The 25,817-nt window shown below is 40.3% G+C and overlaps 1 protein-coding gene across 1 annotated transcript; it reads right to left on the bottom strand.

Moving 5' to 3' along the window:
* Window positions 1-774: 774 nt before the first annotated feature.
* On the bottom strand, window positions 775-24,532 carry RAB32 (RAB32, member RAS oncogene family). The gene is made up of 3 exons (XM_050315131.1): window positions 24,107-24,532; window positions 6,602-6,879; window positions 775-4,170 (listed from the first exon to the last, which is right to left on the bottom strand). The coding sequence occupies exons 1-3, from the start codon at window positions 24,333-24,335 to the stop codon at window positions 4,021-4,023; spliced, it is 657 nt and encodes a 218-aa protein (XP_050171088.1). The 5' UTR covers window positions 24,336-24,532; the 3' UTR covers window positions 775-4,020.
* Window positions 24,533-25,817: the final 1,285 nt, after the last annotated feature.

The following is a 25,817-nucleotide window of genomic DNA, read 5'->3' as shown; positions in this document are numbered from 1 at the left end:
GGGTCCCAAGTCCTGTGAGAAAACTTGCTTCAGCGTGGGCTCCTACTCTCATGGGTAGACTTTTGCTACATCTATGGTGGGATAGTACTGTCAATTAAAATTCACTCATTATTACCAAAGATGCTTGGACATATTATGAACAATAGAAATGGATAATGTGGCCCAAATACTACACTACTTCAATACCACAGTCTGCAGGACACTTTTAATGCAAAAAAAAAAAAAATTAAAAAAATAAACCCATCTGAATGCAAGAGACTGAAAGTCCATTATTCTGGATGGATACCACGTACTGTTTTGATACATACCAGTAGAGGGCAGGGGGGTTTAGAAACAGAGTTAACAGGCTGTCCATGCTATCTACAACCTTTAGGAAGCCAAGAGCTTTCCAACAGACCAATAATTATTAGCATAAGTTAAGCTTTCAGAAGGGTTATGATAATACACAGGTTAAAAGTTCAAGTAAAAAAGAGGAAAAAGTAAGACCAGAAGCCTGTATGTTTTATCAAAAGGCTGAACAATTTGTTTCATTAAGTAGAACCTGCAAAAGACAAATAGAGTCCCTTCATGTTAATATGCCACATGAAACATAGCAGCTACCTTTTGCTCCCAGTTACATGGGGCAATAAGGCCAGAAATCTTGCATATTTTAGTTTCATTTAGAGTTCAGGCCAAATGACAATTTACCCAGTGATAAAGAGAATGAGTGTGGTGGCCTCATGTATCTTTGCAAAAGAATGAAAGAACCAAGAGATGTTGGCCCTCTACTTGTACACTTACTGAGCCAAAGCTACCCAAAGTGCTATCTCTACCTAAAAAAACGAATTTTGTTAGTGTACTTGGGTCAGAAGGAATTTTGTATTTGCACAGATCAAAACAATAAAATAACCATTTAGTAAAATTTATTCATATGAGTATGAAAGCCATGTAGGAAGTCTAAGCAACAAGTTTTCACTGACTGAATGCTATATTAGGTGGTGATAAAAAAGAGGCCATAATCACGTATTTAAAAATACACCAAATACTTTTCCTGTTTACACAAACTGAAGCAGCGAAATGAGCTACAAAAAGAGCATCATGATGACCATGTACAATACAGGCACAAATAATCTTCACTATATAGGTAGATCTGAATCTAGTATATTCGTTATATTCAACATTATTTTGCTAAGGACAACGAACTCTGAAGTGACCTTCTGCATACTGTCAAGTGAATGATGTATTTCCATTCAGAATCATTATCATCTCTCGAGAATTTTGTTAATATAATTTTTATTCCTGACATACTGCTAACCCCATTTCTTCAATCCTCTAGCAGTTCATCATATGAAGGATGAAGGCATAAACACACTTAGAGAACTGTGTTACTATAGCAAAGGAGGTGTTCTGTTTACAATCAAGGTCAGTAGCAAGACATTAAGACTAAGATAAGGAATCAACAGTTTAAGAGCCAAGTGTTCCACGATTCAATACCATGGTTTTACTGCACATACTTCTTCTCTAATATTTCCTTTTATCACCATATATCAAATGGTTACTCAGGCATTGTGTCTCTAAGAATGACTTAAACTATTCCCCATTCATGCAGAGGTTTAGAAGTTACATACAGAATAAGTAAAGTGCTTTAATATAGCAGCAAAAACACATCAAGCAGAAATTTTGGCAGACATTCTTGAAACTAACCTGCATAGGATTACATTGTTACTCATAGGACCCAGCTGAGATTCCTGGCATTCAGGTACAGTCCCAAGGCTTCAGAGTTTGGTCTCCATTCTGCTACTGAATCTAAACACTAAACCCAAGAAAAAGCTGTTTGGGGAACAAAAAATCTAATTCCACCAGCTGTTTCCCCAGTAAAGTAGGCATTTACATTTGTGCAGCTTTAATTAAAGTTTAGAAAAAGACAGTACATAGGAGATTAGACACCTAATCAAGAGTGAGTTTACAGTCTAAATGGAGTTGTCCAAGTGATTGAATAGGAAGATTATGGTAGTTTCAGGTTAGCAAGAAAGGTTAACAACTCAGACAAACCAGCAGGCAAGGAACATGAATGGGATGCAACTTCCTCTCTGAAGTGCTACAGGCTTTCAAAGGAAAAAAATACCAATCAAGCTTTATGTGTCCAATAAGTCTGCACAAATCTAAAGGACACATTCTTTACAATGGTGTACAGTAGAAAGATAGGAGACCATGGACATAAATGAAAGTTACAAAGGTTCACACTAGTTAAATGCTCAGGGGACAGTCAGGCATTGAATAATTTTGCCAGGGCCATATATTCTGCATTTTTTAAAGTTTAAGACCAGACCCCGTGAACACCTAAGCACACTGCTATGATTTTGCTTGGAGAAAGATGTTGGCTTAGAAGGCGTTCTAAGAAACCTTTTATCGGAATTACCTTAGGATCTTTAGCTAATTAAACTCAGTTTTAGCTTATGCCAAGCCTTACTGTGGCAATTTCAAATAAACCTTTAACATAGCAGGTACTAGAAGATGAAGTTGTTTTCAAATGTCAGTGAAAGCATTTGAGTATAGTGTGGAACATATGTGAAAATTCATGTTCTCAAAAGCACACACCAACAACATACATAAGATGCCCCAAAATATTTATTTATTTATCTCTTAAAAATTACATTACTCTTTAGAAAACAAGCCTAAGAAATCTCAGTACAGATTAAAGTATATCAAATCCTGCACATACTTAATTCTGATGTTTAAGTAAACATCAGCACCATCAAACCAAGCAAGATAAGACTTCCAAATTCAGTAGCAATGAGTTATGGGACAGAAGAAACCCTTAATACAAAGAGGAGCTTCAAAGCCTTTGAGCCAGGCAGAGCCAGAGTTCCAGAATGCATTCGAGAACCATGAAATCTCTCTAACCCTTTTGATCTTCATTTGCTGCCAAAAATGCATATGAGTGTTATAAGAAACAAGCATCTCAGTATACAGTTACAAACAGGTAAGCCAGTTCATCAGTTCAAAGTAGGCAAAAGAGCACAGCACTGTTCTAAAACTGAACGAGATAGAGCTTGGGGCAAGGGGGTTGACAGACTAGCATGAACCAGTTAAGCTATTTCCTTCAAGACCTCTCTCTTTCCTCATGGTATTCAGAACCATCTCAAGACAGAAGAAAAAAGAAGGAAGTTCATTATCACAGGACAGTAAGGTAAGTACTTTTTGCACTCTTGGTAAAGCTTTCAGTGTTAGTGCATGAAAAAGTCACTGAATGTTTATTTCTGGGTTTGCATACAGGTGAGGTTACCATAACTATGTGCCAGCAGTACAATTGTATTATTAATGTGTTTCATATGTAAAGTATTAGCTGAAAATATTCTGCCTTAAATGGCTGGAGATGCATTTTTGTTATTATCTCTATAACCATGTCTTTCCCTTGTTAAATACAATAATTTAACCATATTGGTTTAACTCAGTGGTAAAAGCCATCTATTCCACTCAGTCCTAGTGATCACACTAGGAAAGATACCTCCCATCTGTCATTGGCCCCCTTCAAGATTTCTGGGATGTTTTGGTCCAGGACAACTAGCAATGAGACAGACCCTCATGGTGGGGGATAATAAATAGGGACAATTGTGCAGGTGAGAAGGCTAAAGTGAGACATCATTGGTGACAAAGGAAAAGTTTACTTTAAAGGTGCAAGTGTCTATTCAGCTAAAACCTTGACAAGTGAGTCCTATTTGGAATGTAGCATATGTCATAGAAGCAAACAAGACGCTGAATGTTGTCTTTGTTCCTTTTTAGGAGTGTAAACACTACCTTATGTTCTCAAGTAAGAAGACACTAATCAGACTTAGATGCAGTCATTTAAGCAAGTGGAATGATAACTCACAAGATACAGTTTCATGCTAAACGAAAATATGTAAACACCCAAACGAGTCACCAATGCAGATAGTACCAGACACCCCATATGGATTGTCACAATGCAGCACCATAGCAGCATTTTGATTTAAGGAACAGTCTTGCTGCTCATCCCATCACATTTACTTAACAGTGGTAGCATTAGCAGCACTGTGATTTACTCTCTGCTTTCAATGGGTCTATGTCCAGTTTTGGTTTCCCCACATCATTCTCTTCATTAGGGAAGGTTTTGTAGTTGGCAAGGATGTTTTCCACCAAGAATCGAGCAGCTTCGTCTATGTTGATGTTGTCCTAAAAAATGTTAAGAGGAAAGAAGTCAGTGATTTTCTTGAAATAGTCACACATTCCTATTAAAAAGCTGTCCAAAAAGAATAACTTTTATTCAGTCTCATCAGCATGACACAAACAGTTTAGATGCATCAGGTCATTGCTCACATATTTTTTTTTTTTGAAAAAAGTTACCAGAAAGGTTTGAGACAAAACTATTCACCCATATTACAAATTGAATACTGTGGCTCTAGTTTAGTAGACAGTCAGGGATATAAACATCACCTGAATTTGGAAGACTCACAAATGCCAAAGTGCTTTTCTGCATCAGGAAAAATCACAGGTAATTACACTGCACTGTCCATAGACTTGTAAGGCCTTTTGGGACCTTACAAAAACAAATCACAGCTATTTTCAAGTGCTTCATCTACCCACTCTACATATTCTTGTGCATGCTTTGAAAAATACCTTCACATACACTCTAAAGAAGGTCTGTATGCAGAATACCTAGTGATGTGCTTTGTCAAGATACTGAGTAACACTACTGAGTAACTTTCCCAGTCACTGAGGGTCTAAGGTGGCCCTAATACCACAGGGTCTTTGGCCACAGGTTTGACCTTGCTGGGCCACTTGTTACTTAACCACAGGGCTGCCATGTTTGGAACTGCTCATCTTTGGTTCTGAAGAAAATAACAGCCCAGTACACTCTTCTGTCTCTCTGATTGTAGATCTAAACTCTACATGAGCAAGGTTAGATTGTAAGAATGTTTGACCCATCACTACTGAACTTTACAAGCTCGTGATCATCAGCCACAAACTGATTTTGGCAGTTTACAGATAGGCACTTTTCCCTGCCCAGAGCAGAGAAGAATTCTCTTCATTTTAGTGTAAGGATGTCCATAAGATATTTCTATGAATACTTATACTGTCTGCAGTTCTTTCACTTTTAATATTCTTCCAACAGAGAGTGGGACCTATATTACTGAAGACTAGACTGAAGATTCAAGTATTAGTTACAGCAAAATGGCAAAAGCAAATTAACAAGGTATTCAAGTGAGCAGGACTTGAAACCAAAAACTGATTTGGCATACTCAGAAAACAAGAAAGCTATTCTGCATTTTTGCTAAGCTCTTTTAACTACACCTCTTCAGAGTCCTAAAGTCAATTCATAACTGAGCTACAACTGTCATTGTCTCAATTTTTCTCTGCGCCAAGAACCTTGTTTTATATCATCATGTCTTAAATGCCACCTAAAATGCAAGCTATCACAACACTTTCACATTAGGTTTTGTTCCAATGTTACTTGCATTTATTTTCACCCCATAATGAAGCTTATAAATAGCAGTGTTATGGACAGATAAAGCTTCAGAGAAGATGCAACCCCAAGCAGAACCTCAGTATTCTTTTTGAGTATAGAGAACCTTAAAAAATGAATTTTTAGTGACAGATGAGTGAGTTTTGCAAATATTTGTTCCAATGCAAACAGATTCTTAGCTAATTTAACTGATTCATTTCACTGTGTATCCTTCCTTATTTCAAAGTGATCAAGAAGCAATTTTTACTTTGTTTCCGATATTCTTCTAACAGACTTTTCTTTTAAAGAGTTGTTGAAGCATCATTGTGTGACAGTTCAGCAGCAGCAGCTATAGAAAGTAGGCAAGCCAAGGGAAAAGTGGGACCTTGAGGCTTGGCTTACTTTATAAAAGAGTTACCAGCCAGATCAGTAATCTGGTCTGTCAGCCACACTGTCTTGATCTAGAGCAATCTTTCATTTTAAGGATCAGTTGAGCTTTAAGGAAATGCTGGATTTCATTTCCAACTAAGTTTATCTCTGCATTGATAAAGTCTGTAGACTACAACTGTACAGTATATGAAATGCCTCAAAGTTAACTGTTTGAATCAAGCAGCTTTCTTTCTTAAATTACTATACAGAACAATTTGTTTTGCATCCAGTTCAGTCTTGATGTTGCCTGATAAAATAAAGTGCTTCAGCAACATTGTGGGTATGTAGTAATAAGTGAGCAAATGGTTTGTTCAGTTCAGGTCTTGCCATTTCCTACAGAAAACAGTCAAGACAGAAGTTATAATTTAAAAACCTGCACCTAAAGATTTCCTGTATCTTTTAGATAGTTTGATCAGCATTTAGTAGTGTTAACATCTAAAGAATGACTCTGATCCTCATGCATGCAAGATGAAAAAACATATCAAACTCATAATCAAGATTTCCAGACAATTTTAAGCACCTCCGAATTAAGGATGCAGTTCTAATCTAAACCAAATACGCCTCATCTTCCTCAGGAGTGAAGCTAGCCTGCACACCACTTCAAAATTTGCTGAACACTGGAGATTTGACTGTCATTTCCTATACATGATAATTTTATTTCCTACATGATTATATTCATCCATTCTTATATCAATACTCAAGAGACTGAAAACGTGTTTCTATTATGCTCACCTTGGCAGATGTTTCAAACCATCCAACAAAGCCACCTTCTCTGCAGAACTGGTCCATCTGAGAGGGATTCTGGCTGCCATCTTTCTTCTGGTCACACTTGTTTGCAAGAAGAACAGCAGGGATGGGGCTGCCATTGGGAAGTAGTACTTTACTGTCCAAATCATGCTTCCATTTTGAAACAGCCTCAAAAGTGGAGCCTCTTGTGACATCAAAGACCACAAAAGCACCAACTGCCTCTTTGTAGTATACTCTGGTCATATTTCCAAAGCGCTCCTGGCCTGAAAGAGAAGAAAGTGACCAAGTATATTTATATTGAAGCATGAACTGTATTTAATGTAAATGGACTACTGTACCAGCTTAGTTCATAAGTTTGGCATTCAAGTCTAGTCACCCAGCTCATAAAACATTGCCTCTTTTATCCTATGTAAGCTCATTGTAACAGCCATTATATATATATATATTACACCTGACAAGTCAGGTGCTAAGGTAGTTTGCAACCCCAACTACCACTCTGAATTTTTTTAAACTTATTTGTTGAATAGTGTTTTTTGAGAAGTAATGACTAAAAACACTACCAACAGTTACACACAAATCATTCTTTTATCAAAAAATAAAGGTTTATATCCAAATCTAGTTATTTCAGCTACAGATTTAAACAAACTCAGGCTTTTGCTGAAGGGTGAGCAAAAGGAGTTTCTGCAAGCTTCAAGGCTAACAGCCTTCAAAGCATCTTCTGAAGAAGTCACCTATATTATAGATTTTTCCTTAGGGACAAGTTCAAAAGGAGCTAGCTTAGCAGTTCTAGCTAAATCTGTTACCTTCGACTTCATCTTTTAAACCTAAGATTTTCTCTGGATCATTTTCCAACTATAGAAGTTCTACTGCAATCCCAGGATTTCAAACAAGATCACTGGAATAGTTAAAGTACGATTATTCACAACAAAAATCCAGAAAAAAACCAACCAAACAAACAATTGTCAGTGAGTAGGGTAAACTAAAAAAAGCCTTTTCTTATTAAGTACAACTATTATAGTCAGTATCCTTGAACTGTAGAATTACAGTGTGCCAGTTCAGTTATTCTTGTTTGGACAAGAATATGTGTTTTTATATTTGATTGTATATAGCACTGTAAAGTCCCAGCACGTTCTTTGGGAAGTCTGGGCTAGTAAAATGGCTTCCTGCTTTGTTTGGAGGACTTCACTGGGAAAAGCAGTCCCTGCACTTTACGATGTAGTTTTACAGTATATCATGACTTCAGTTTTTATCACTTACTGGATATGAGGTTTTACAATACATAGAGAAAGTAGGAATTGTATTTGGAAATCTAGTTGTCCTCTGCTTATAAACATTCAAGTCCACCTTTGATTAGCAAGGGCAAACAGATACAAGGAGAACAGAGCATTATCGTCTCATAAGAAGCCAGAAATTCAATAGGTGAAGGAACTTCACAAGGGGTCCTGTTCAGCAGCATGCTTTCCTAGCTCAATTGTCTCATTCATTTTAGTGTCAGTACTTCAGTGTATGATTAGCTCATTCCCTACAGACGTTTTCTGGAAAGGTTGCCTAAGCAGCTGTTAGAATTGCCTGAAAGCAGCAGCAGCTGCAGTAAATTTCCAGAGAACTATGAAAAAGCTGACTTGTTTTCTGGCTGTTCCCTTTAAAGAATGATGTTGCACAAAACAGCATCAGTAGCCAGCATATTCTTCAGAATGGAAATGACACATGAACTTCTTTACTACCAGTTAATTATCCCATATGAGAACAAGCAGCATCCAAGAGGAAAGTTCTTATCTCCATATTCAAAGCTTAAGTTTTGAAGCAGAATTTATGCCAGGGACTTTAAGGCCAGGCACCAAGACTGCATCTCTGAGACTATGCCACTGGAAATGCTACATTGATAATACAAGTCTCCTACAGAGTGTACACATTGTGTCCCTAGGTCTTTCCAGGCTGGACTCTTCTGCCTAAAAGGCATTTTTAGTATAGCCTTACTACAAATTAGGAAAGAGTTAGACCAGAAGGTTTTTACTACTTGTGCAGGTCAATCGTGTCACTTCCAAAGAAGCTTTACCTTTCAATTGTGGGGATTTTTTTTTTTTTTGTTTTGTTTTGGTTTTTTTCTTTAATGGAGTTCTACACTCAAATTTAGTTATATTAAGCCAGTCACTGCATAGGGTACCACACAAGCTATGAGGAGCTCCTCCTAAGCTTCCCCTTTGTTTAGCTGTCAGTCTAACCACCAATTCCTGCCATATGGGAACACCTCAGACCACGCTAAAGTGCTTGAGTCCTGTGTCCAATTCAGGCAGTATATCTCTTCACATCATAGGACAGGCCCACAAAACAAACAAGTGTAATCTCAAGGTCTACAATGCTCTCTATACCTCAGTCTTCTACAGAAAGAGTTCTTCAGTTCATCCCTGAAATAGTGCAGAAATAAACACCACTTGCTGTTATTTACATGAGACTGAACATGAATCTGAAGCAGCAAGTGAAACAGTCCCATTAGTCCTCCCTACTGGAAAGCTGGGGGGCTTTTAGTCTTTAATTAAGGCTGTTTTTCCAAAAACTTGCTGAACATTAACATAAGAAAATTAAGTTTTATTGATTACTTGTAGAAAGGGTTGTTAGATTGTTACTAGCAAGGAGTAGACACAGCATACTCACTACATATGAAAACTAAGTTATTTAGGAATTGCAGAAAGAGTTATCAGGAAGTTACCATTTCTCAGATAGCTGAGCATGCTGTGGGTGAGCATGGCTGCAATCAGTAACCACAGTGAAGGACATTACCATTGACTGAATCCCTTCCAGCCTAGTGCCCTCATATCCAAAAAAAGCCTTAAGAAACACAGCTAGCAAGGCAACCATACTAGCCTCCTGTAGCAATAACCCTTCCTGAAACATGCACAATATTGCATTTAAGGTGTAAAAAAAGAGGTCAAATTAGTACAGCATCACATATAAACTTCCAAAGAAAAGAAACTGAGTTACAAAGTATAGCTCATAACCAAACTTGACAAGTCCTAACCACTAACAAATTTTCCTACAGAAATATCAGGGAACCTAGCCCTTGCCAGAAACTCTGATCATCACTCATGTAAGTTTTTTTCATTACATTTCCAAGAAAGTCCCAACATTTTACCATAGTCTATCTTCCCTACCAACCTGGTCCAGTGCCTTTACACACAACGTGCTGGAGAGCTGCACTAGCCAAGGTTGCCTGCCAGATGGTTCTTTGACACTGGTGACTTTCATGTCCCAGTATCTTCCAGCCTATGTGAAGATTCAACACCCTACAATTGTCAGCCAGATATGCTGTACCAGAGAGGCAAAAACCAGGTTGCAGCAGAACTACCAATTCAGACCAGCTGAATCCCATCATGGCCTCACCAGGAAAGGCCACTGTAAATGGGGCTGTGCTGCTAACTTGAAAACTCAAGAATTCTAGAATAATGCAGGTGCCTTGTACAAGGTTAGCCTTGTACAGTGGTTTTTCTCAATGTGTAAGACAGCAGTTCTGGTAGAAATGCAAGCCTGTGTGGATGTTACCTTGTACTCTACAGCAGCCACTTCAGAGACCATGGGCTTCAGCTACATGGAACAATCATTACGTCTTATTTCCAGCAGGCTTTATTGATAGAAGTTAAAACTCTCTTATAGTAACTCTCATAGTTTTAGATTTGGAAAAAACATTAATACATATTTTTTCCACATTTTGATTTGGTTGAAAGTAGAAAACTTATGTGCATTATCAGCATGAAAGTTTCTAACTTTACTTATAAGATTTAAGCTTTACATTAGAAGGATTTGATAGCTCCCTTAAACACACACAAGCTCAATATCATTGTATTTTTAGACATAAATGCCTTTTAATGGGTGAAATACAGCCCAGTATGAGTGCTGTCTTTTCTAAAGTAACCCAAACTCCAAACCAGTTTATTACAGAGCTGTTTTCACCTCTAAAATTCATCCACTAACAAGAAATCTGACCTAAATACTAGCTTATGACTGCTTTTCCATCCTGTCTGGAGGCCTAATGAGGATGCATATACCCTATTTCATAGAAAGAAGACAGAAACAAGAGATAAGAGTTTTGTTTGGTAAAAGGTATATGGCATGAGGCAAGAAGAGGATTCCATTTAAACTAAGTAGAATTTCTTTACAATCCTGTCACTACTGATAATGCACACACTAAGCTTCTTGTAGGGGAATGAAGAGCATTTAAGACTGCCTTTTGAAAATTTAACAGGACTTTCAGACAGAGCTTTTGCAACTGCTTTTCTGCTTGCAAAAAATAAAAAAAAAAAGAAACCTCATACAGGAAAAAGCAAATTGTAGAACACGCTACTCCTCCAAAGTCTCAAGTCTGATCCTCCTTCTCTTTGTTCTTAAATGCCTCAATTTTTGCCATGCACAGTTCAGAGATTTGCCATGTTCCTTCCTATGTTCAGTAGATGTTTGCTGTACTCATGTCATCATGTGTGACAATAGTCTTGAGCAATGCAGAAAGTGGATCATACCCCCAGAGGAAAAAAAGGCTAAAAGTGATCAGATTAAACTAGACTTAAAATCTCAAGTGTGTATAAACTCGGAAAGAAGAGGGCAGGAAGAAAACTCCTTGCTTACTACAACAGTATAGAAAGGACATCACAAGACTAACTATTCTGATAGATCTACTGCCTTGACATAAACCTGACAGTACCACAAAGATATACTTTGTGTTTTAAGGATTCAGGTATAAGTGAGGAGCTAAGCTACAGGACAGTCACAGGGATCAGAGGGTTTATTCAAAGGTGGGGAAGTGACTGCATGCAACGCAAAGTTCTGCATTCTCAGCCACAATGTTTTCACATCTAAATGACTCTGCATATATTGTCACCATATTGTCCAGTAATTGCAACAACCTTAAGTGAAATACTTGCACAATGGCATACATCAGGAACTAATACAGTTGCCTACAGCAACACTACAGGAATCGAGTTTAGAACTGTATCAGAATTTGGGAGCTATTCTCACTCTCTAGTTTACATTGTAATAGGGGGGTGAACTGTAAGTTAAAAACCACATGAAAAAAATATGGCCAGGTTTGAAGCTTTATCTTTGTTCCTTACTTCACGGCAGAAGATAAGTTGACATTGTAAAAGTCAAAGAGTGCCAACCTTGCCTTGAAGTACATTTTAAAGAGTTTCTACAGCAATCTTTCCAAGTGTAAGGGAGAAACAATAGTGTCCTCTTTATTACAAGAGTGTGGCTTACTGTGGCAGTTCTTTTCTATAGTTAACAAAATATATCCTACAATCATACTATTATTTCTGCTCTTAACTCTTCCTACATGATGGGAATTGGGGCTAGGAAGAGCAATTTGAATGTAAAAGTGACTGTTCAATACGCACAATATTGAGTTAGCCAGGGTCCCTTCTCCCAAACTACTTACTATATCTGTAAATCTTAATATGCAGTTTATATGAACTAACAGAACTTATTCAAAGATCATAAAAGGGCCTATCTAGAAGAAGCTTCCCCAGCTATTCTTTTTGTTATGAAAGTAACTGTTGCTTTACCTCTGTCAATACCAACAGTATAGCAAGAGTTCCCCTACCTTGTAAAAATCTAGGCTTAGTCTTATCTGAAGCCACACAACTCAAAACAGAATTGTTTTAGTTTCATTTAAACTCTTAATATCTCATCTGGAATACCTATGGACAACTGGACAAAGGTCTTCAAAGTTTTCTCTCACAGATGTGACTAATAGTTTTGGAATCCTCCAAAAGCTGTTTCATTAATGAGGAAGAAAAAGACGACCAAGGGTTATAAAACCCTGAAAACTGGAAAAATTATGAAACTAAGTTTTTTTCATTGAAGTAACATTAGTTCAAGTCATTTTTAACAGGCTAATCAGCTTAATGGGTAACCAGAGCTCAGAATATGATTTTAACAAGTTTGGTGGTTTCACATCAAATAATCTTAAACCACAGATGTATAGTCTAGACTGTGTTCTCCTGAAAGTCAATATACAATTACCCGAAGAGTTTTACTCCAAAGTTGTTTGCTGCTTTATTGATCACTGCAATGAAGTTTTGTAGTTTTTTCCTAGACCCAATAATACAGAGTTGCCAAAAGTCTGATAAACAGCAAAAAGTCCTTTGTTTATAAATAAAGTCAAACAGCTCTCATCAATTTTGTCCTTCGAACACTGAAGAAGAGAATTCAAATAGTTGGAAAGGCAGTTTAAGTTCACAGAAGAAACAAGAAATCTGCCATATGGGAAAAGTTTTATCTATGAAACCAGGGCAAAACCCCCCAAAACTATCCAGCAATACTGCATTAGTAAAGAAAATAACTAGGAGATCTAGTGAATCAAATTCAGTTAGATCAAAATGCATAGAAGTATTATCCTGCTAATGCATTTCATCATTTTGCTTTTTTATCAGCAGTTACTATACACTGCAGTGAACAGGATGCTTATTAAGCTATAGTGACTGTTTGTAATAAACCATGTTTAGTCTGGAAATACTTGAACATTCTCCTTCCATTTGTGTGAGGGGTTCTCAGATCAACTATTTACCATGATCACTGATAGTCACTCATACCAAAATTCAAGAAGAGTCACTAGAGACAGTGAGACTAACTTTAATTTGACTGCCAAAACTCAGGTCCTTGCTATCAACTACTCTGACCCTATTGGCCACACAGCATGCAAGCACAGTGCTAGTATCTGGGCTTCAGTGCCAAACTCCATGAGTTAGTATTTTCAGTCAGTTTTCAGGACCATGAGACGTTGTACTTTTATTCAACCTAGACAGTAAAAAAAGCACAATTGAAGAATAAGTGAACCCCTTTTCTTTCTTCCAGGAGCAGCTGAGTGGCGTTTCCTCATTTACTCTTCCAACTCTCAAATAATGTCATTCAGCACAACTGATTCTAGCTAAAGCACCACCCAAAATGACTGGGCACACAGACCAATCCTCTCACTGAGTTAGAACCACCATCACTTTCAAAACTCACCTAAGCCCTTTAGGAGCTACAGGCAGGAAGAGACCACACTTTTGGTTGCCAGCTGGATGTTTGGCACAATACAGTAAATATCCAGAACTGCCCTGAGGATGCATCTCCTAGTTCTCCAAACACCTAATGTACATTTGAGCATTACCAGGATCAGGAGTGAGCTGACCAAGGTTCCTTTCCAGAGCGATACATAAACATGTTACTGGCAAGTTACTGCTGCTGACAGACTTCCCCCATCTCCCCAAACCAGCACAGCTTGTCCCAGAACTGTCTCACCTAATTAGATTGGATCTGTTATTCTGCAAGAAGTAGGTTAACCAAACCACTATCAATATTACTGCTTATGTTCAAGTGTGTCTACCTGCTTTTTCCCATGAATAGCAGCCACAGATTGAGAGTAGACAGACTCCAAGACTGTCAGTACTAGATGGCTCTCCACTCCTCACTCTTACCCATCTCAGCTATTAGTGCAAAGTTGCCATATGTTAAAACCAGAGGTGTTGAACAACATATTTACCTAATGACAGACAAAGGGATTGAGTGCACCCTCAGCAAATGTGCAGATGCCACCAAGCTGAGTGGTGCTGTTAACACACCTGAAGAACGGGATGCTATTCAGTGGGACCTGGACAAGCTTGACAAGTGGGCCCATGGGAATCTCATGAGGTTTAACTAGACCAAGTGCAAGGTGCTGTACCAAGATCAGGGCAACCCCCAATATCAATACAGGCTGGGGGAAGAACAGATCGAGAGCAGCCCTGGGGAGAAGGACTTGGGAGTGCTGGTGGATGAGCCAGCAATGTGTACTTGCAGCCCAGAAAGCCAACTGTATTCAAGGCTACATCAAAAGCAGTGCAGCCAGCAGGTTGAGAGAGGCGATTCTGGCCCTTTACTTTGCCCTTGTGAGACCCCACATGGAGTACGGCATCCAACAGCAAGAGCACTGAGATGGCAAGTGTTCAGAAGCTAGGCACCTGATTTCCACTACAAACTCTGACCACAACTATCAGTCTAAGAGAAAAAGCATAACATTCTCTCTCACAAAGATAGAATGTCTTCCTCTAGCAATTGCACAGATCTTACAGGGAATTTTGCAACAAGACTGATAAACTTTTTACTGCTGCCCGTAGCCTTTGGCTAATCTAATGATATAATTGTCCAAACTGAGTTTAGCACCTTAATATCTTGTCTTTAAAAAGTTTAGAGACAATACTCACAAAAACTCAAAACTCAACTTACTAACTACAAAAAAACCTACAAAACTCACTTACAGTTCAGTGAGTTTTGTCCAACATCAAGCATATAATATGCAGCAGTATGACAGTCGTACTTGTACAAGAAAGTTCCACCTATTTTACTTGCATCTCTGCTAAACAGCAAGCAAGAGAAAAAGTCCCTGTTTAAGCCCTAGATTTCCATTCCTAGAAGAGCATAGTTCAAGCAAGCTAAATGATTTCTAACTAGCTGTCAAATGCAGCATGTATGGAACAGTTCTCCTTGCATCAGTATACAAAAAAAGTTGACGTACTCCAACTGTTGGTGCCAGCAACAGCATGAATTCATACTTCCCACATTGCTTTAACAAGACTTGCCCAAACAAGTCATCACCAGAGTTAAGCTGTTTCCTGCCCGACACCTTCTAATCCATATCCTTTGATGCACTGTCATGCAGCCAGAGCTGCACTGTGTACCTAACGGTGATGCTGCATGGCACTACAACATTACATGGGAGAACAATTTTAAAGTCAGTTTGTCTCAAGAACAACTTTATCACGAGACTGAAAAAATGTTAATCTCTAAAATGGTCAATGTGTCATGGCACATTGTGTGTGATTGGAATTTTGTATCAAATAGCTGCCACTTTACCCAGTCCTCCAGTCTGGGAGCATTTAAAGAACAAGTTCCCATAAGCTGTTTGCAGTGACATTCAGAGGTTGCTTTTAAATCTATTATTTGAAAAGTTTCTAAAATCCATACAATTTGGAATATTGGTTTTCATTACCCACTAATGTAGAAGACACTGCTGCTGAAAGTTTGCCAGCCTTCTGGACAGAGTTCAGGCATTTATTTCTAAAAAAACTCCATAAATTCCATCGTTTTTCAAAGTGTAATATCATCCCATTTATCCTTTTTCTGTCTTTGCATAGCCAGAAGAGAATTTTGAATACTGAGCACTCTACCACAGGCTGTTTGAGAAGCATGCTGTGCTTTGTAGTCACTGCTTACTGCTCCTCATGCTAGCTTTAAGATGTCCAAGAATTTCACAAGAGATATTCTGATGCTTTCATGCAAAAATATAAACAGAAATTCCCTTGCTGCAAATCACTTCCTTCTAACATGGCATATCATACCTGAACTTCTGAAGCAAATGTTTGGAGGGAACTGTTTACAGCAGACTACAAGAGCAAGGCAGTGGTTATCACAGGAGTTCATGGAAGGTCTCTGACAGCTTGAGACAATCTCAGTGGCTGAAGTGAAGAATCTTATTTTTTTTTTACAGCATGCTGGAGCCTTTTCTGAAACCAGGCTGCTAGGATTATTTTCTTTCCTGTATTTCATAGGTAATCAGTTGAGAACTATCCCTTTACAGCACTTGCAAACTCATCATACTCATGGCTATGCACTTCAGTAATACCCTGTCCTAGTGTGCATACAAAGAAAATCAAACTGGTAAGAGGCAAAGTGGAGATGTAAATAAGGTGAAGCACCAAGATTCTGAAGCTACAACAATGATGCAAGGAGAGTTGATAAAGCTTGATTTACATTCATGTAAACTCCATGCATGAAGAAAAAAGTGTACATTAAATATTGTCTACACCAGTTTGCCTCTGAAGGATAATGTGCTTGACTTGTCAAACCAGCTTAATTTCTGACTACTTGAGTCAGTATTACATGAAAGGCAAGAATTTAGCTAATACTTGCCTGAGAAAAGCTTATGATCCCCATAAGATAAACTAGAAAGCTTTGCGGAAATAATTATTTCATAACTTAATACAAAAATTAGTTATGTTGTGTGATATATATACTATTTTGCCTCCTGTCTGCTGTACTGCACATAAGAATTTAAGGTAACCCCTCTGCCATTTGAGGTACACCCATCCATCCTTTATTCTCTGTATCAGGCTATCAGGAAAGCATTTTTATTGTGATCTTGTAAAAAGCACAAAGCTTCTGAGCAACTGCTGTGACATGAACCCTTTCTATTTGAAAATAAGGCTGAAGCACCATCTATCCCATAGAGGACAGAAGCTGAAGCATTAAGCTCCTTTTTCATTGTTGACAGAAATTAAGAGTACCTGCATGACAAATACTTTGAACTTTCTTTTAAGCCTGCAATAGATCATGTGGTCTTCTTGGATCACATCTTTAACCCCATTTCTCGTAGAACACATGGAAAACCTTATGAGGAAATTCTAAGCTTATTTCCAAGACACTCAAAGAACATCTGTCTCAATTCTACCATTCTAACTGTAAGTTAACTGAACAGTCCTGCCTTGCATAATCAAAATTACCATACTAAACTACCTTACAACACCAAGTTCACCACAGCAGCACTTCCCATATGCTCACAGAACTCCATCAGAACACTGGTTTTAAGTTTAGCACAAGACAATATACACAGCACTTGGAGTTCCTACATAGCATAGGACTAAGCAAAAGAACCTTCACTGATATGATTTGGTATCCCACTGATAAAACACAAAAAGCCCTTCATCAAGAAAACCAATAGCCATAGCTCGCTTGAGAGCATTTAATTAAAAGTGCACCTAAACAGAGGAATTCCTGAAAAAGGAAACATCCAGAGTCTGTATTCAGAGATGTCTAAAAGCTGGAAACAGACCAAAAACCCCCAAGTTTAAACACATTCAGCATTTATCTGGATACTTTGCTGTAGAGCTCCAACCACAGCCAGTCATTCTCAACTGATTTCTCATAACCCTAATCCAGCTATTCCAGAAGAGCTGTAAGAAAGGACACCCACACAAGATTTCCCACAGAGGGGTGGTTTCTAGACGGAAACATTCAGTACACCTTCCGTTGTTTCTTGCCTCTACTGCTTCTACATCAGTGTTCAAAATCTTTCAACACGAGCAGGCCTTCTACTTCCCCTCCTCAAACTTTATCTGCTAGTCTTGCATGTTTCCAACCAACAACATCTTTACATAAATTTTCTCTTATGGGACTTATATTTACACATGTGTGAACAGGAAGCATTCAGAAATTGAGTCACAAGTCTTTCACGTCTTCTTCATGAGTCTGTAGACAGTCAAATAAAAGATTCTCCAACCTTGACTGGGAGTTTTCTGACCTGCATCATCTGTTAGCAAAATGATAGCACTCCCATCTCCACATGAAGGCAGCTGCACCTGGAACCTTCATCACCATATAAACTAGGAAATACCCTCAGAGAAAACTTACCAGTTTCTGAAAAAGGTTGGAGCTCTAAGTTCCACATACATTTCTCATGCAGTTATCTATGTGCATGTTTTTCACTCATATTTTTTTATAAGTGAGGAAAAGCTGCCCCACAGTTGAGGCCAGGTTATGCGTGGATTGTCCTGCCTCCACCCTATGCTCACTTGTACTAGGCACACAGCTAAGCAATTTTTTTCACGGTCTCTTTGCAGGAGTTGCCATTTCAATCCCTTCAAAATGTGTTGTGGGTAAGGACAAGTTGTTACAAGAATACCTTGGCTACCTTCAGAGACTGCTGCCTCCAAGCTCTTCATACTTGAGAGACTCCTCTGCAAAGCAATTGAAGAGTATGTCTCTATGGCACAGAGCTGTGTATGGATAGGAAATGGCAGAAGTTTTCTGGTTGCTCCCTACAGACTTTCAGAGATGCATTAATGTCACTTAAGGCTTGGTTTAGACCTTACTTAAAAAATAAGTAAAATCAGTCCGTACTTCAAGATACAAGTTAATGACATAGAAGCAACTTGGCAGCCTTATGACATGCCAGTGGCACAAAACTAGACTGAGAATAACTGGATTTTTGAGCTGCTTGAAACTAAGGGTTTTCACATGGAGGTACACTATCTCACATACTGGAGCAGCCTGAATGCCTTTGAAAGTCAACCACATCCATGGTTTCCTTCCCTCTTTTCCATTTCACATGGCTTCCTATAGATAAGAGCAAGTAAATTTTCTAAATAACTTAGAAGTTTAACATCAACTCACATATCTAACATCTTTTCTAACACTCACAAATGAATGGGTTCTTTCAGCTCTTCTTCAACTTAATATTCAGCCAAAATACTTCACCTGATTTCTCCGTCCTCTTGGGGACTGGTATAATAATAATGGCCAGTCTTCGCGAGCGAAGATCCGGGGAAGGTCTTTACACCTTCCAGCCTGCGCATTGGATTTTTTAGGTGAGACACAGTGTGCGCGGAACTGAGCCCACCCTTTAATCCTAAGGTTCATCTGCCGGGGCCAAGCGAGCTTGGACGGTGACAGTGAGGTCCTCAGGACGTAGGTGGGTTGCCTTTAAGGGCTAACGAGCCCCACCTGCCCGGGAGTGGCCCTGACCGGGAATCGAACCCGGGTCTCGGCGGTGATAGCGCGGCGCCTTTACCCCTAGACCACCAGGGGCTCCAGGGACTGGTATATACTCTTAGTTAGAGTTCAGATCTTCTCAAGGAGACAAACCAGGTTTTAATAACAAATTTGCATGCTACAAGTCTTATCATTCAGCTCCTGAAAGCATGTAAAGCAGATTTAGAATACCAAAGTACAATAACTCCTCTTCTGTTTGGCCTATTTCATAGCCACACTCTTCGAGTTAATGCATTACTTCATTTTTAATAAATATTTTTATAACAAAATTCTAATCAAGTCCTGGAAGAAGGGTGCTATTACAGTGAAGTTAATTCAGAATTGCTCAGCCAAAGCTTTAAAATCAACTTTGTCTACTAGTTGCCATTAGTGGCATCCTCCATGAGAAGCCAAGCTCAAGTGGTCATCTATGATCTTTACCACTCCTGCCCTCCAGCAAGTTGCATGTTCATACAGGCTGATATGAGTGACAGTGATAATCAACGTGATCATAGAGCAGCAGCTAACGCTACTCAGTTGCTGGTTTCATTAGATCAGATCAAAAGGTTCTATGATATAGAAAATCCTTGAAGTGTTCTCTCAGTATCATCTGACTAAGTTTCATCAATACGCTAGATACACCTCCTGACCACATTGTGGTCAGTGCAGTATACTCATTAACACAGCATGTTTGTCAAGTAGGAATCTCTAGTGTATTGAAACAGACTATAAAAGCACTTCCCTATCATTAAGACTCCTTTGTTTTACATCTCTTTATCACAATGATTCATTCTTGTGTCCTATTTGCCAATCATTTATGCCCTTTGATCAAGATGGTTAACCTGGTTCTAACACTTTCAGAATTTATCCAGAAAGAGAAATTGATCATTACTTCACACATCAAGTTTTTGTTTTTTTAAAAAGATAACAACCAAACAAAACACCTGGGAGTAATGCCTAAGGGCAGCTAAGGTTTAGAAGCTTTGCTCCTGTATGAACATGCATGTAACCTGTCCAGCTTTTTTTGGAATACTTCATGCTGTAACCAAGATAATTTGACAGTGACTGATTAGTCTTACTACTAAGCTTTTTCATCTCCATTATTCAAGAAGTTGCAACCAGTGTCTAAAAACTAAAATGCCTGAGTAACTCTGAAATACATAAGTCTATGCACAACAGTACACTTCCTCTCCCTTCATTTCACATCCCCTTCCCTCTGATGCTGCTGCAAAAGTTTGCATTAGTTTGTACCTTACAACAAAGCAGTTATTTTCACTAGAAAAAAGAAAAAAAATAGCATAGGCAGTGTAACATTGTCATGCTCTATTTGATAGAATTATCTAAACATTAAACAAACAAACACCCACAAAACTAAATCCTCAGCTAGCACAAGAATTTGAAGTCACCCAGGAACCTGCTGCATTGCAATACACAGCACAACACTTGTCATTTTGCCTACAATCACACCAGAAGCCAGCACAATATCTGCCTTATGGCCTTAAGAATGAACTACATGGTCAGTTCTTAGCATCAACTTAAGTACAAAACCTTAGACTGCAGCATCCAGGTCTTTAAGGAGAGCTTTTTATGATGAACTGTTATGTACAAGCTTTGATCTAGTGAAAAATTATCACGGAATCAACCATGTTGGAAATGACCTCCAAGATCATGAAGTCCAACCCTTGATCCAACACTGCTGTGGTTACTAGACCATGGTACTCAGTACCACATCCAGCTTCATCTTAAAAACCTCCAGGGACGGTGAATCCATCACCTCCCTGGGCAGCCCATTCCAATGTCTGATTACTCCCTCCATAAAAAATTTCTTCCTAATATCCAAACTAAACCTCCTATGGCACAGCTTAAGATCCTAGCCTCTCGTCCTACTGCTGATTGCCTGGGAGAAAAGACTGATGCCCACCTGGCTACAACCTCCTCTCAGGTAGCTGTAGAGAGTGATGAGGTCTTCCCTGAGCCTCCTCCAGGCTAAACAGCCCCAGCTCCCTCAACCTCTCCTCATAGGACTTGTGCTCAAGTCCCTTCACCAGCCTGGTTGCTCTTCTCTGGACCTGCTCCAGCATCTCAATATCCTTCCTGAACTGAGGGGCCCAGAGCTGGACACAGCACTCGAGGTGCAGCCTCACCAGCGCTGAGTACAGTGGAAAAATCACAGGTCCTGCTGGCCACACTGTTCCTGAGGCCAGGATGCCATTGGCCTTCTTGGCCATCTGGGCTCACTGCTGGCTTATGTAATCACTCTTTCTGTGCTTTTAGATTTTCTATGCTATAGATTTTAATTCAGAAGCCTATTTAAATGCATCAAAATCAATTCAGAATGCCAGCACCATATTGCTTGCAGGGAAGTCACATGTAACATTACTTACCATAAGATTCAGATCTCTTCAAGAGATCTAAAGCAGTTTGTCTGCACACACCAGCAGACAAAATTATCTACATGAGCTGTTGAAAGCCAGAAGACAGCTGGGCTGATGAGTTAAAAGGGAATGACTATCACATGCTCGGGCACTGTGCTACACACTTCAATAAAGTGCTTTAGAGAATATGTTCTATGACTGTATGGAAGCCATCTTCAACCTGGTTTTTTAACTAATAACTTCAATGTAAGTCAGTTAACATCTTCAGGTATGTGGAAATATTCCTGATTGTGTACATAAATAGCTGCAGAACACACTCCCAGGTTGAGGACTTCAGCAGTTTTAAGACCATCAGATAACCCTTATGGCTATTAAAACACTTTATTTTAATTATTAACTCTGAGACGTCAAGTGCTATAGGAGTCCACATTGTTGCTCTCACGCTGGATAAGCACATGCCAATCAAAAATTATTAAGTCTAAGATTACTTCCCCTCTTGGTCTTCATTTTTGGTTCGGTTTTTTGTTTTGTTTTGGTGGGTTTTTTTGTTTTGGTTTTTTTGTTTTTCGGGGGAAGAACCTTCAGCCCCTTGAAAACAGAATAGCCTAAACTACCAGATTAGACTAAGAGTTTAGAATGCAAATTGCAAAACAATTGTATCTTCCCACTTTTGCTAGGGAAAGACTAGCCAGAGATTTCATACAAAAGTACTATGAAATAAGAAAAATATTTCAGTGATAGGAAAAAAATTTAATTCTTCAATCTATCAGAAATATTAGCACAAGCCTCCAGGGACTAAGTAGAAGCTCTTAACTCAGTCTTCACCTAGAAGTGTCAAAAACACACTAGGGGCAATAATCAAGAGTGAAAAATACTATCTTCTGATCTTGAACTTAACACACGGATATATTGATAGAACTTCCAAAATATAAATAGGTTCTGTCCAAACTTTGTTACAAGTTACAGCTAAGTTTCTGCCTATCCTGTTGAAACTGATTGCTTTGGGAAAACATACAGCCTGCCCCAGTCTCAGGGACTAAGGATTGAAAAGAAGTCAAATGCAAGCATGGCAGCCTGCCAAACCCCAGGATCCTGATAGCCTCCCTTCCTCTATCTTTGGAACCCCAGACTTACTAAAATATACCCAGGGGAATGCAGCAGCTTGTACTGATACTGTTAATTGATCTACAGAAAGTTAAAGCTGATCCACAAAAGGAACACAAAAGAGACCTGAAAAGAGAAAGCTTGCCAACATTTTACATACTCTTCAAAACAGCAATTAGAAAATATTTTCATTTGTCCTACAGGCCAGCAGCAGAAAGATACATGGGGTGTTTCAGCATATGGCAGTGAGAAGCAGGCTGCTTAGTCTGAGCAATCGCATTTGTAGCATTCTATAGCAGAAAGGACAGAAGCTGATGTACAGCTGGTCTGTCACAGGGCTACAGCAGCCACACTTCCTCATTTCTGAGCTTCCACTGATAAAGCATGGAGTTAATGGAAACAGTAACTACCATTTTTTTTTCCCTTATGTCTTCCAGTAGCAGTAAGTTTAAACACTAGGATTTGAAATACAGTCTACTTTTTCATATCCAAAATTGGATATATTCTAACCATAGCAGACACAGATGAAGAGAGATGCAGGTTAACACCTGGGCTGCACACAAAACTAGAAATACAATACCAACCAAGGTGATTAAGGTGCTGACAGGACAGACTTCTTACAAGGCCACAGCGAAACAGATTGTTCTATGGCATTTAACACTGCAGCAGAAGTTAACCATGGTAGGTATACAGTTGGAATCTCTGAAATGGAGGTGCTAAAGAACAGTTTTGAACTATACAGAATGATGCACAGTTTGGACAAGTGAACAGGGCTTTTCTGCTTCCACATGTTCTAAGTACCTTTCTAATACCACACTCATAATTTGAATGCAGAGCTAACCAGGACAGAAGTTCCATTCCCTCACTCCACGTTCCAGGGACGTAAGTTACTTTTAAATCAAGGAGGTGACTCCAAACACATAAAGTTTAGCATACTTCTTTTGAGGGCAATTTTAGCTGTTTGGGTTACCTTTAACCTGTAAAGCCTGCTTACTAAACATAACCTACTTGGAAAAGATATTTATTTCTTCTAGATGCATTACAGAGCCTTAACCATTAATTAATTTCAGCAGTATCCATAACCAAGGCCACTAGCGCCCAGACAAACAGGTCAGGAGGAGCAGTATGAGCAGGAACTCTCCGTGAGCTGTGGATCCGGCAGTCAGAGCAAAGCAGCTGTTTGAGGACCGCTACAAAACCCAGGGCCAAGCCAAGAGCCCAACAACCTCAGTTAACAGGAGCACACAGAGCCGCTAAAAAGTCAAAAACTTCACTCCCACGTCAAGACCTCCTTCTACTTATGCCTCAAATGCAGGCAAGGGAGGCTGCACGTAACAAGGGGAAGGAGAAAAACAAGAAGACGGATTTCACTGTCAAAACACACTTTCCTCCGCAGAGGCCGGGCCCCGGGCCCCCGATAGCCAGGTTCGCAGCACCCTCCGGGCTCACCCTGCAGGGAGAAGCCCGCCTTGTCCCGTACCTGCTATATCCCAGAGCTGCAGCCGCACCAGAGTCTTGCTGTCCCAGTTGATGACTTTGAGCGCGAAATCCACGCCGATAGTGGCCCGGTAGTGCTGGGAGAAGAGCTGGTGCACGTACCGCTTGATAATGCTGGTTTTCCCCACACCCAGCTCCCCGATCACCAGCACCTTGAAGAGGTGCTCCCGGCACTCCGGCACGCCGGAGCCCGCTCCTTCCCCGCCGGCCATCCTCGGCCCTCCCTCCCGTGGAGCGCGGCGGAGAGGCCGGGCTGCCGGGGCCGCGGCTCTCCCGCTTCTAAACTTTCCCAGCTAGCAACTTTCCTCCAACTTTCCCCAGCCGGCTCCCCGCAGGGCCGGCCCTCGCCGGGAGGGGGAAGACGGAGCGGGACAGAGGGAGGGAGGGAAGGGAGAAGGGAACCCCGGGCACCACCTGACTGCAGTCACAGGACGCGGAAACTCCGCGGGCTTATACCAGCCCGGGGGAGGGCGGCGGGGAGGGGCAGGGGGAGGGACCCGGCCCGCCCCGCCGCTCCAGTGTACCGGGTGGGAACCGGGGCATAGAACAGTAGGAGTAGGTTTGCGTGTCGCCCAGAAGCTGCCGAGGTTCCACACCCGCCAGACTGGGCGGGATGGGCTGGAAGTGTTCGGGGAGAGCGGAGCGGGGTGGCGGCCGTGGCGGGAGCTGAGCCTCGAAAGAGGGCTCAGGCCGGGGAAGTTCCAGCTCCCTGCCGGTGCCATCCTCTGCTCCCTTCTAGTGGTGGTGGCGGCGGCGAAGTTTTCTCCCGGTGAAGTCTCTGAAAACACTCGGGTTTTCTCCCCAGCGTTCGGCAAAGCGCGTTATGACAGAGAGGTCTGTGGGACAAAAAGGGGCTTTATCAGGATGCGTGGCAAGTGGAGGGTTCCAGTGACCCATGCTGGCTCCCTGTCTCCTCTCCATTACCAGAAGCCGGCTAGGGACCCTGTGGGTGCAGGGTGTTGCACCCCACCTGCCTCTCTGAACTTGCCGGCCCTGCAGTAAGGCCTGGGACTGGGCATGGGAAGGGTGGTGCTGAGCTCGCCCTGTGCAAACAGGCAGCACTGACGTAGCGTTGTGCGGAAAAGGCTCAGGCAACCAGGAAGAAATCACCTGCTCATCTACAGAATTCCTATTAAACCCATCGAACACCCACAGCTAAATTTGTTCCCCTCCGTTCCTAAATTGATCAAGTAAAATACTTTTTACCACTCTCTGGTTGTTTTACAAATTATACCAGACAATCAGAATCACAGAATGACCTGCGTTGGAAGGGACCTTAAAGATCATCTCATTCCAACCCCACCGTCATGGGCAGGCACATGTTCCACTAGACCAGGTTCCTCAAAGCCCCATCCGAGCTCGCCTTAAACACTTCTGGGGATGGGGCATCCACAGCTTCTCTGAAACAGACACATTGTTAGAACCCAAAATAAAATAAGTTTCCTGTCCTTAGGACTATGCAGTATTATGTGTGCAGATTGTAGGTGCCAGGAAAAAAAAATCTTTGCTAACCTACTCTCCAAATGAAACACACAACCCCAGGTGTTTGTGCTTGCAATAAAACAATGAAGTTGTGTGGCTAAGTGGTACTGTCTCCATGTTGTAATATTTGTCTATAATATAAATACTTTAACAGAACTATTTTTGCTGGTGAACAAAGACAGCCACTCCAAAAGGGAAACATTATGTGGTTG

Source organism: Myiozetetes cayanensis, unplaced genomic scaffold (genome assembly GCF_022539395.1).
Source record: "Myiozetetes cayanensis isolate MyiCay16 unplaced genomic scaffold, myiCay2020 scf2-11, whole genome shotgun sequence".
In the NCBI taxonomy this organism is placed as follows: Eukaryota; Metazoa; Chordata; class Aves; order Passeriformes; family Tyrannidae; genus Myiozetetes; species Myiozetetes cayanensis.
Note: the sequence above shows the minus strand (reverse complement) of the source record. Positions and strands in the feature narration are given on the sequence as shown.

Bases quoted from the DNA above. Each gene is read 5' to 3' on its own strand.
- RAB32 (XM_050315131.1), bottom strand. From the start codon at position 24,335: ATGGCCGGCGGGGAAGGAGCGGGCTCCGGCGTGCCGGAGTGCCGGGAG. The intron at 6,880-24,106 runs GTACGGGACAAG...CTTCTCTTTCAG, and splicing joins GCAGCTCTGGGATATAGCAG to GCCAGGAGCGCTTTGGAAAT. The intron at 4,171-6,601 runs GTGAGCATAATA...AACATTTTTTAG, and splicing joins GGTTTGAAACATCTGCCAAG to GACAACATCAACATAGACGA.